This window comes from Monomorium pharaonis, chromosome 8, assembly GCF_013373865.1.
Source record: "Monomorium pharaonis isolate MP-MQ-018 chromosome 8, ASM1337386v2, whole genome shotgun sequence".
NCBI lineage: Eukaryota > Metazoa > Arthropoda > Insecta > Hymenoptera > Formicidae > Monomorium > Monomorium pharaonis.
Genome location: NC_050474.1, coordinates 11,164,554 through 11,176,932, shown reverse-complemented (window position 1 = coordinate 11,176,932; position 12,379 = coordinate 11,164,554). Strand labels below are relative to the sequence as shown.

Sequence of the window (12,379 nt, the reverse complement as noted above, 5' to 3'; positions counted from 1 at the left end):
TATCGGATAAAGATACTACATGTTTAAATCGAAGATTATAATTTTTTTAGACTAAAATTATCAAAACAATTATATCATTTTTAAAATAATATTTATAGTATTGAAATAAGATTATAATATTTTGAAATTCAAGATTTTCAAATTCTTCTAAAAAGATTATATATTGTTGCTTACATATGAAACAAGGATTGCGTTAATTTGAATACATAAGTTTCAATTTGAGAGTAATTTTTTTTTCGTGTACAAAAATTAATTTGTCATACACAAAAATATACTTCATTAATGTTCTTTTACTTGGTTTATTTAAAAAAAAGTAATTTATAGTTGAATGCAATTACTTTTACTTCCATTTCAAATTTCCGCTCTGCACAATTTTGTAACTTTCGCTGCACACTGGGTGTATCACACTCAGAATCAAACTTTTATTCACGCTGCTGCAAGCACTAAGCGAGTAATGACCGGATCAAGCACGCATAGGATAAAAAGGACACCTAACTTTTTTTTCTCCCATGTTCCATCTCCCCACTACTGCTTGTTATAAAATGGCGCACGTTTGAAAATCGGCCTGGGTGTGGCTAACCCAGTGTGCAGTCAGAGGGTTAATGAATGTTCTTTTGTGCTTTAACTTAAAACACAATTAAAAACAAAAATTTCTTTAATAAATATACAAATTAATTATTTTTAAAGTATTGTGATGTCCAAATATTAAGGTCAGTCACTATGTATGTGTGTGTGTGTGTGTGTAAAATTGTATATATTTTAATACCAAAATAAATTATTTTTATAATAAATTTGTTTTATAGTAAGTTCTTTATTTTGTTTTACATTAGTCGTTAACAGCTTATAAATTATCTAAAAATTTACCAACAATTGTAAATTTATAACAATTGTAATTGTAAATTAAAATTTATAAACAGTTATACTTGTAACATAAAAATAATTTGATAAATAAAAATATTCTATATGAGAAAATAAAGTTTATAATTATAAAAAACCTTACATGAGAGAATAAGATAAATAAACAGTCTTAGATTATTAAAAAACCTACATGAGAGAATAAGACAAATAAACGGTCTTAAATTATAAAGTACTTTACATGAGAGAATAATACAAATAGTATTAAATTGTAAAATATTTCACTCGAGAGAAAAATATATAATACCCTGCACAAATGTGTGCATACATACATATTGTTACGAGCGTCGCCCGGTATACTCCGCGACTGCAATTCAGCTGTTCCGAAGCCGATCGATGTATTGATTTTTCCGGAGAGCGTTGTCAGTTGTCACGCTCTTGGCAACGCTTTTCAACAAGCGAGTGGAATCTCGGTCTCGAGCCTTGTCGGACGTGTTTGTAATCGCTTGGAATAAAGCTTGGTTTTAAAGTTCTCAAGTGTCTTTCATTTCCGCGGTGCGCACGTTACATTTTTGGGGGCTCGTCCGGGATCTGTTCGTCGAATCCTGTGAAGCGCGCGAGTTTAAGAGACAGAAAGTGCGCGGAGTGAAAGAACGAGAGAACAGAGAATTCGAAGGATGTCTATCCCCCATTCTCCTGTGGTGACCCGATCTCACGCTTCTGCCGCTGCAAAGGGAGACAGAACGGATGTTCGAAACTCGGAGCAAGAGACGCCGGGGACCGTAAAGGCGCTCCTGGAGGAAATGTGGCTGATGCGCGAAAGCCTGGCTCGGAGGGAGGAGGAGCAAGCCGCGACGCTGCGACGACATGAGGAAAAGCTGCGCCTTATACAGTTGAGTCTTTTAAATAACTTTCCGCAAAATAGAAACGCGGGCTGTGAGTCGCGTGTGTCCGGGGCGGGCGTGGACGCGCGGCGGGAGAACGCGTTCGGTGCGGGCGCGGACGCGCGGCGGGAGGATGCGCGAAGTGAAGCGCGAATGTCCGTCGGCGTAAAAATTAAGCCGGATACTTTTGACGGGACGGCCCCGTTACGGGAATTCCTGATCCAATTTTCGCTTATCGCAAGTGTGAATTGCTGGAGTGAAACGGAAAAAGCCGTGGTGTTAGCCTCTTGTTTGCGGGGGAGGGCGCGTTCGTTGTTAGATTCGTGCGCCGTAAGCGAAGGCTTTATTTCTTTTGAGGAGCTGAAATCAAAGTTGGAGCTCCGTTTCGGGGAGAGCGAGCTCACTTAGAATTTTTACATGATGTTTACGAATCGGAGACAATGTCCAGGGGAAGATTACGCAACGTTAGGGGCCGATTTAGAACGTCTCTCGCGAAAAGCGTACCGAGTGCGCGCATGAAATACGAGATAAGATCGCTTGCTCTCAATTTATCGTCGCGCTAACCGATGGGTTTGTGAAACGTTCTCTTCAAATAGAGGGAATTACATCCTTAAGGGTGGCAATTGAACGAGCAAAGATGTTAAAATATTTTAATCAAAATAGTTTCTCGGAGAAAGGGGGGAGAATGGGAACCGTACGGAAACTAAGGAGGACGGAAATTTTCGTTCGGGACAGAAGGGGGTTACGGAGGAAAAAGGAAAAACAGCTAAGGGATTAGTAAAGAACGGGGAGCGTAGGGGAAAAGAATGTTGGCAGTGTGGGGCCACCGGACATTTTCGTGCGGAGTGTCCGGTAGTGAAGTCGGAAAACTAAATTTTGTCGGGTTGACTGGGGCCAGCTCGGCAGGCGGAGCTCGGACCCCTGTTTTTGCGCGCGACGAAACTGTTTTGTCCGGAAGCTCGGCGGCGCGAGCGCGGTTGCGCGTGATCGTTGTTGCGTCAGCGGGTATTTTAATGGAAAGTTGTGTGTTTTTAGAATTGACACGGGCTCGGATGTGTCGGTCGTGACCGCTAAGATGGCTGCTTTTTTCGATCAGGAGCGTATTATTTCGTGTAATTTGAAATATCCTACGGGAGAAAAAGTTCCAATAATTTCTCGTGTTTCTGCAACGATTTCTTTAGGTGAATTTTGTATTAATTTGCCATGTTTTGTCGCAGAAATTTGCGACGAGTGTATACTCGGTCTGGATTTTCATTCCCAGACGGGAATTTTTAACGGATTATTTGAAAACGCCCTTGGTTTGTCGGGCAACGAGGTGGAGAAGCGCGGGCAAATTTATTCTCAAATTGAGGACTGCCCTGCTCGGCTCTCCGAACCCCTTCTACGAATTTTCGAAGAAAGTTCTCATGGACTTGAATTTTCACAAAAGCAAATGTTTTTAAACTTTTTATATGAATATTCTCATGTATTTTCTGAAAAGGTTGTTGCTGGAAATTGCAATATTTTGTCTCATTGTATAAAATTGTGTGATTCTCGTCCTATAAAACAGGTACCTCGTCGAATTCCCCTTCATTTACAGGAAGAAGTAAATAAAATTTTAGAGGATATGAAAGTCCAAAAAGTGATTAAAGAGTCAAACAGTCCTTGGGTCTCTCCAGCGGTTATGGTGAAAAAAAAGGATGGAACTATAAGATTTTGTGTTGACTTCCGAAAATTAAATGCAGTGACTGTTAAAGATTCTTTTCCACTGCCAAGGATCGACAATATTTTGGACTGTTTAAAGGGGAATTCGTGGTTCTGTACTATCGACTTAAAAAGTGGATATTGGCAGGTAAGCTTAGATCCTAAAGATCGTGAAAAAACTGCGTTTTTGGTTGGAAACGGTTTGTGGCAGTTCACAGTAATGCCTTTCGGTCTTTGCAACGCCCCTGCTACATTCGAACGATTGATGGAAAAAGTATTAAAAGGTTTAATCTCAAAGGTTTGCTTTGTTTACTTAGACGATGTAATTGTTTTCGGGAAAAATTTTGAAGAAATGTTATGCAATTTGAAAGAAGTTTTTTGTCGTCTAGAAAATGCTAATTTGAAAGTAAATCCAAGTAAATGTGATTTCCTTAAGAAAGAAGTTAAATATCTTGGTCATGTTATTTCTGCCGAGGGGGTTGCAACTGACTCTGAGAAAATTTCTTCTGTGAGAGATTGGCCACTTCCCAAAAATCGAAAGCAGGTTAGAAGCTTTCTTGGTTTTTGTTCTTATTATAGAAAATTTGTTAAAGGTTTTGCCGTTTTGGCAAAGCCATTGTATAATTTGACGAAAGAAAATCGTAAATTTCTTTGGTCTTCTGAATGTCAAGTAGCTTCTGAGAATTTGAAACGAGTTTTAACATGTCCTCCGATTTTATCTTTTTCTTCGGGAGAAGGACAATTTATTTTAGACACTGATGCCTCAAATCATGGCAATGGGGCGGTACTTTCTCAATTTCAGAAAGGAAAAGAAAAAGTCATTGCTTATTTCAACCGAATTTTTAATAAAGCAGAGCGGAATTATTGTGTAACTCGGCGGGAGCTTCTCGCTGTCGTGGATTCAGTGAGGTTTTTTCATCATTATCTCTACGGACGGAAGTTTTTGGTAAGGACAGATCATGTTTCTCTTCGCTGGTTGATGTCTTTCCGGAATTTGGAAGGACAACTAGCAAGATGGATGGAACGTTTACAGCAATATGACTTTGATGTCCTTTATCGTAGAGGAAAAGTTCACAATAATGCCGACGGACTTTCTAGACGTCCATGTCTGGAGGCTTTATGCCGATATTGCATAAAAGTAGAATAATAATAATAATAATAATAATCATGATGATGATGATGATGATGATGATGATGATGATGATGATGATGATGATGATGATGATAATAATAATAGGACTTTATTGCTTGATAACAAAACAGCTAGAATACAATAGGAAAGTTACAGAGCATGTACAAGCAATAGGAGAGGCTACAACAAAGAATGTTGCTATGAAGCCTTCCAAAAACACATGAGAAAAAAAGAGAAGCACAAGCAAGCACTAAGCATAAGAAGTTAAGGTAGAGTACGTTTAAAAAGTAAAATACATAAAGTAAAAATAAAAAAAAATATAATAAAAATAAAATAAAATAAAAAAAAGAAAGAGAACGAAAACAAAAAAAAAGTCGCACAAAATTCGAAGATAGAGAGTCTGACTCAGCTGACAGAATTGAATACGCATACATAGAAGTACAACGCAAACAAGTAAACAGGTTTAAACATTAAGAGAGAAGAAGGATGATGAGATGAAACGGGCAGCTTCCTTGCGAAACGAAAGAAGGGAGGTATTGGATTTTATGGACAACGGAAGCTGATTATAATAGTACATAGCAATATAAGAAAAGAAGGCACGAAATTTAGAGGAGTGATGAGTGGGGAAAGATAGAAGGTGATTGTGACAAGTGTCGGGCGCTGAGGCTGAATGGAGTTCGGAAGTGAGTTGAAGAGGCCGCCTAAGATATGGAGGAGAATTGGAGCAAAGAAGAGAGAAAACGAGACAGCACAGGTGGAGGATATAGCGAGGACGCATTCTGAGCCAACCTGAGCTGTTGAAGAGAGGAGTAAGGTGGTCAAATTTGCGGATACCGTAGGAAAAACGAAGACAAGAGTTTTGGACACGTTGAATACGATCAGATAGATGTTGGGTGAGAGCAGGTGCGTAAACGACATCAGCATAGTCGAACAAGGAGACAATCATGGACTGAGAAACAACAAGTTTTTGAGAAGACGAGAGGATGTGACGGAAAGGATAAAGGAGGCGTAGCCGAGAGAAAGCTGCACGACATTTAGCAGTAACATGAGGTTTAAAGGACCAGGAGGAATCAAAATGTACACCAAGAAGCTTAACGGAAAAAGAGTGAGGGATAGATGATGAGTCAAGGAAAATATCAAAAGCTTGGAGACGAGACAGAAGAGCAGGAGAACCAGCGATCAAGAGGGAGGATTTCGAGGGGTTCAGGCGGAGGCCATTCGAGGACGCCCAGTTTGCAACGCTAGCAAGATCGTTGTTTAATCTGGAAGAGGTGGATACGGCTTCGGAAGGATGGAAAGAGTTGAGAAGGATAACGTCGTCTGCGTACAGCTGCAAAGAAAGAGAGATGGAGGTCAGATCAGAGACGAATATGTTAAAAAGAAGCGGGCCCAGAATAGAGCCTTGTGGAACACCAGATATGACCTGACGAGGAGAGGATAGTAAAGGAGATAGGTTGTGGACAAGGACTTGTTGAGAACGATTAGAAAGAAAGAAGCAAAGCAAGGATATAGCAGAGGGAGAGAGACCATAGATCCTAAGCTTGGCAAGAAGGTCATGGTTAATAGTATCGAATGCCTTGGTAAGGTCAAGGGCAACAATGGCCGACAGATGACCCGAGTCGAAGCCACGCAGAACACAGTGAGAGAGGTGAAGTAGCTCCGTCGTTGTGCTATGCATGCGACGAAAGCCCGACTGATGCTCGGGGAGGATAGCAGACGCCTCGATGAACGAGCTAAGTTGCATATAACAAATACGTTCAAGCAACTTAGAGAGGAAAGGGGGAAGAGATATAGGACGGAAAGACGAGAGTGAGGACGGGTTTCGAGTTTTTGGAATAGGAAGGATAATTGAGTGTTTCCAGGAAGTAGGAAAGATGGAAGTGGATAGTGCCGTATTTAAAATATGGAGGAGAGGGTCTAAGCAGTTAGGAAGACAGAGAAGAAGCATCCTGCCGAAGATGTCGAAGGGACCAGAGGATGTGAGGCGGATGTGTTTGAAGATATTGAACAACTCACGAGGAGAGATAGGCGAGAAGCTGAAGTTATTGGAATCTAATAAAGAATCTTCAAAGGAAGACATTTTTGGACGTCTGGTCTTTTCAAATGAGAATTTTCAAGAGTGGTGTGCAGCTCAACTCCAAGATGCAGTTGTTTCTAAATTATTCATTTCAAGGAGGCCGGAACTCGTTCAGATTGGCAGGAGATTGCTTCTGGTGATTCTTCTTTGAAAATCTATTGGTCTTATTGGTAAAATCTATCTAATCTTATTATACTTTATTGTTGATCGATGGAGTTCTTCATAAGAAGTGGATTTCCCCGAATTTGCAAAAGAATGTCTTTCAAATTGTGGTTCCTCGTCAAAGAATACATGAAATCTTAAAAAAAGCTCATGATTCTCCTTCAGGGGCACACTTTGGTGTGAATAAGACACTACAGAAAGTTCGAAAACGTTTTTATTGGGTCTCGAGCAAGAGAGATGTAGAGAATTGGTGTGCTTCTTGTAAAGAATGTGTTGCTAAAAAAGGCCCACTGGGAAAAAGAAAATCTCCTATGGAAATCTATAATGTGGGAGCTCCTTTTGAAAGGATACAGGTAGATATTCTTGGTCCTTTACCAATTTCTTCTTCTGGGAATAAATATTTTTTGGTGGTAGTGGATTGTTTCTCCAAGTGGCCAGAGGCTGTCCCTTTAAAGAATAAAAGGGCCAACACTGTCACGAGATCGCTTGTGGATCAGGTGTTTTCACATCATGGAATTCCCTTAGAATTACATACAGACCAAGGCAGGAATTTTGAATATCATCTTTTTAAGGAGATGACTTTACTTCTCGGAATAAGAAAGTCACGAACAACTCCTCTTCATCCTCAGTCGGACGGACAAGTCGAGCGTCAACATCGCTTAATCCTGAATTATTTGGCAAAGTTTATTTCAGAAAATCAAAAGGATTGGGATCGTTAGATTTCGTTATATCTTTTAGCTTATCGTTCTTCGAAACAAGAAGCTATTGGAATGTCTCCTGCTGAGATGTATTTAGGACAAGATCTTCGTTTACCTCTGGATCTTCTTAGAGAAGTTTCCCCTTTTATGGAGAAGGAGAAGGATAGTGCGGGTTTTGTTTCCAAGTTAAGACAGAGACTAGATTCCATTCATCATTTCGCTCGACAGCGTCTTTCGATTAGTTGAAAGAATGCCAAATTTTGGTATGATCAACGGGCAAGGGAAAAAAACTTTGAGCCTGGACAGCAAGTTTGGTTTTATAATCCACGGCGGATTCCAGGAAGAGTACCTAAGTTGCAGAGTTCTTGGGAAGGACCATGGAAAGTTATTAGGAAAATAAGTGAGGTTTTGTATTGTATACAGAAATGTCCTCGTTCAAAAAATAAAATTGTGCATGCTAATCGTTTAGCTTCTTACGTAGAAAGAAGGGGGGAGACATAAATCCAAGCCCGAATGTCAGGGAATTATTTTCTTTTAATTGAGTGCGTTGGGACGCAACTGTCGTTTTTTTTTAAAGAAAAAAAAAAGTTCTTTCCGTTTTTTTGTTCTTGTTCTGCTTATTTTTGTTTCATTTTCAGTAATTTTACCGAAAAATACGTGCACATGAGGGCTGCTTCTCGAGGGGAAGAAGGAGATTTCATCAAGAAGACTGCCTCGTCCACGGTTTTTTTACCACAGTTTTTCCGTAGGACATTGGGCAAATGCATTGGGCAGGCAGGGGGCAGGGAGCTCTTAGAGCGTTGGGTCCGTGGAAGTAAATTCCCCCCTGACCCCGAAAAAAGAAGCGAGAAGCACACAAGATCGAGCGAGGAGGAAGCTTCATGGCAGGAGAGGAGCACGGAGACGGAAAAGGGAGCCGGCGCAGAAAATTCCGCGTCAGGCCAGCTCTGCGAGGAAAAGTGCCCGGAAAAGCCCTTGCTGAGAGGGTCGTCTCAGTTGGACGTGGTCCGGTTGAGGACAAGGAAATCGTCCTGGAAGCCGAAGGGGCCTTCTTGGAGTAACAATAAAACTGCTCCCCGGATTATCGGGACGACAATCTTGAAGAGGGGGAGCAGTGTTACGAGCCCGGTATACTCCGCGACTGCGACTCAGCTGTTCCGAAGCCGATCGATGTATTGATTTTTCCGGAGAGCGTTGTCAGTTGTCACGCTCTTGGCAACGCCTGTCAACAAGCGAGTGGAATCTCGGTCTCGAGCTTTGTCGGACGTGTTTGTAATCGCTTGGAATAAAGCTTGGTTTTAAAGTTCTCAAGTGTCTTTCATTTCCACGGCGCGCACGTTACAATATGTACGTACATATATATTTTTTATATCTATATATTAATAAATAATAAATATATGATTAAAAAAATATATATATATATAATACCCAGTGAACACAGTAATATAGCAGCAGTGTAACAGCAATGTAACCGAATATAACAGGTTACGTTACTCTGAAATTACACGTAACTTACATGTAAGTTACAATTTCCGACTCAGCAATATAACATGTTATAATTACATGTTATCTAACCGTTACAGAACAGTTACAAAGAAAAATAAAATAAAATAAAAATTTCATTTTTTAAAAATTATTTTTATCAACAGCACATACTAAATTTAGAATAAATTTTTATTAATTAATTAAATTTAAATTGTGTAATTTTTTATTTTATTCTTACTTGCCGCTGCTAGGTTTGAACCCGGGACCTTAGGATGATGAACCTTGTACTCTACCTGCTACGCCAATTTGACTCATTGATAGGGGTACTTGTTATTGTCTACATATACCTATATGTTATAAACTGACGCAACTATATTATTTTTTATAAAAGCAATTAAATTTTGCAAAACATATTAAAAATAAATAGCATTAATTTATTTACTTATTAATTTCATTGTTAAATTTATCTTTTTCCATAATCTTAATAATTAATTTGATGGAAATTGCGATCTATTTAGCACTAATCTTTGAAACGTTCAAATGATTAATTAGATGGTTAACTATATAGATCGTAATTCTAAGAAAAAATTGAATAGTATACATTTATTATTCTGTGTTTGTTCAGCACATGATGAATTTCGATTTTGTGCATTTTTTGTGCGCAGTGATTGTAGACGAACCGTTATTTTTGAAAACATTATCTTTATAATAATTTTTTTTATTATCAAATAGATCTATCATTCAGGATGTTATAATGTTGTCTGATTTCTAAGTCAACTACGACGCATCGTTTCGTAATAACATTGATACGAACGTATTATGTTACGATTATACAATTTTTGTTGAATAACTGTAACGCCAAAACAATGTATAACAGCTATATCACTTGCGTATAACAAATATTACGTAACAGGTTATTTCCATGTCATATAGCACCTACATATCACAAGAATAACAATGTTAAATTACTTGTAACTTCCATGTTATATTGCCGCTATAAAATGTGTTCACTGGGACGTGTTATCTAACCGTCACACAACAGTTACATGCGTTCTGTTTGACGCATGATACGCATATCCTGTTTCTGAAAATGATAACATAAAAAGACTTCTAAAAGATAACATAATGATATGTCAAAATGTTAACCAATGCGCCGTTTTTTGAGAACAGAAAGATATCATGAAACTGATATCTAAAAAATTTCTTAAATCGGATATCTTTGAACTGCAACTAGAGAAAAATAAAATAAAATAAAAATTTCATTTTTTTTCAATTATTTTTATCAACAGCACATACTAAATTTAGGACAAATTTTTATTAATTAATTAAATTTAAATTAAATTATTTTACTTTATTCTTACTTGCCGCTAGTAGGTTTGAACCTGGGACCTTAGGATGACGAACCTTGTACTCTACCTGCACGCCAATTTGACTCATCGATATGGGTACTTGTTATTGTCTACATATACCTATATATGTTATAAACTAACGCAATTATATTATTTTTTATAAAAGCAATTAAATTTTGCAAAACATTAAAAATAAATAGCATTAATTTATTTACTTATTAATTTCATTGTTAAATTTATTTTTGTCCATAACCTTAATAATTTGATGGAAATTGCGATCTATTTAGCACTAATACTTCGAAGCGTTCAAATGATTAATTAGATGGTTAATTATATAGTTTATATATTCTAAGAAAAATTTAATAGTACATTTATTATCCTGTTTTTGTTCAGTGATAAATTTAGATTTTGTGAATTTTTTTGTGCACAGTAATTGTAGACAAACCGTTATTTTTAAAAACATTATCTTTATGATAATTTTTTTTAATATCAAATGGATCTCTCATTTAGGATGTTATAGTGTTGTCTGATTTCTGAGTCAACTACGACGCATCGTTCCGTAATAACATTGATACGAGCGTGTTATGTTACAATTATACAATTTTTGTTACATGACTGTAACGCTAAAACGATGTATAACAGTTTTATTACCTGCGTATAACAAATGTTACAGAACAGGTTATTTACATGTTATATAGCATCTACTTATCACAAGAATAACAATGTTACATTACATGTAACTTCCATGTTATATTGCCGTTATAAAACGTGTTCACTGGGTATATTATAAATGTATTATGAGATTATAATACATGAATAATATAATCATTATATATGTATTATAAAATAGATAGCTAGTCATAAATTTGGCACAGATAAGGAAATCATATTAGGAAACGATAGCAAACCTAGCTGCAGTCTTACTGTTATAAACACGTTCAAAGTTCATTTCAGCATGTCCTTTTCTTGCTTTTAATCCATATATTCGCAGTTGCATTGTAATAAACCTCTTCAAGATTTTAATAGCAGTATCACGGCAGAGAGGTATATTTGCTCCTTCCCATACATACTCTAGCTCTTTTATTACAAAGTTTACAATGTTCATATCTTTAGCTTTAGCAAGTGTGTTTTTCAGATTGCGGAAAGTAATTTCATGATGGCTTTAAAACAGGGATCTGACACATGCAAAAAACTATTCTCTTTATAGCTTCTCATTTGAACAATAATGGAATAAGAATGATACTTTTCACTGTTCTAGAGAACACTTTTGAAGCAATCATCACAAATTGTTGCGTTTACACTTAACGTTGTGTACAACAGATCGAGCTATGTCATAAATTATTGGCCACTCCCATTCATCAATGCTGTGCATCTGATTGTCAGACACCTGTGGGATTTTAATAGCACATGTTTCGAAAAATGCGTTCAAATCTTTCTTATGCTGTCGTGAGACTCGTATAGCTATAGAAAACTCCAAGAAATTATGCTCAATTTTTTCAGTATCATTGTCATTATAATAGCTTGTGTTTCTTTTGGTATTGTTACTTAATTGACAAAGTAATCATTTTCAATTTTTTTTAAAATGGAGAGCAATAGAGGGAACAGGTTGTCTGAAGCGCAGAAGAGAGAATAGATTTTCGGGGCAGTCTTGAGTAAAGCGTAGTAACAAAAAAGAGAGACCAACTTCATTCAAAAAATAATTCTACAGGAACAATAAACATTCAACTGTTTGCCATGAGTAGTCTTGTCTGGACTGGTTTCCAATGACCTTTTGTGCCAATCTTTATATATCGGAATACATAGGCTGTGAATTTAAGATGATCAATAGCTTTGTTATATTCATCTTCATTTTTCTTACTGAAAGCGAGCTTTAAACTTCTGTTAGTGACAAGAAAAAACCAATGATCAATAAGAGAAATGAAGAAAGCTGTAGTGGCAATTTTTTTATTTCCTGAGATGTTTGCATAAAAATTGAGGCCAATTACTGTTCTTTGGCAAATAACAGACCTTGGTGTACAAACTTTCATTGTGGAGAAGCGATTATTCTTCGTCTG

General features: G+C 37.3%; 1 protein-coding gene across 1 annotated transcript; it reads left to right on the top strand.

Moving 5' to 3' along the window:
- The first annotated feature begins 1,030 nt into the window (after window positions 1-1,030).
- LOC118647091 lies at window positions 1,031-8,883 on the top strand. Its single transcript, XM_036291318.1, has 2 exons — window positions 1,031-1,747; window positions 8,130-8,883. Exons 1-2 carry the CDS (start codon window positions 1,533-1,535, stop codon window positions 8,668-8,670), a joined length of 756 nt encoding a protein of 251 aa, XP_036147211.1. The 5' UTR covers window positions 1,031-1,532; the 3' UTR covers window positions 8,671-8,883.
- The last annotated feature ends 3,496 nt before the right edge of the window (window positions 8,884-12,379 follow it).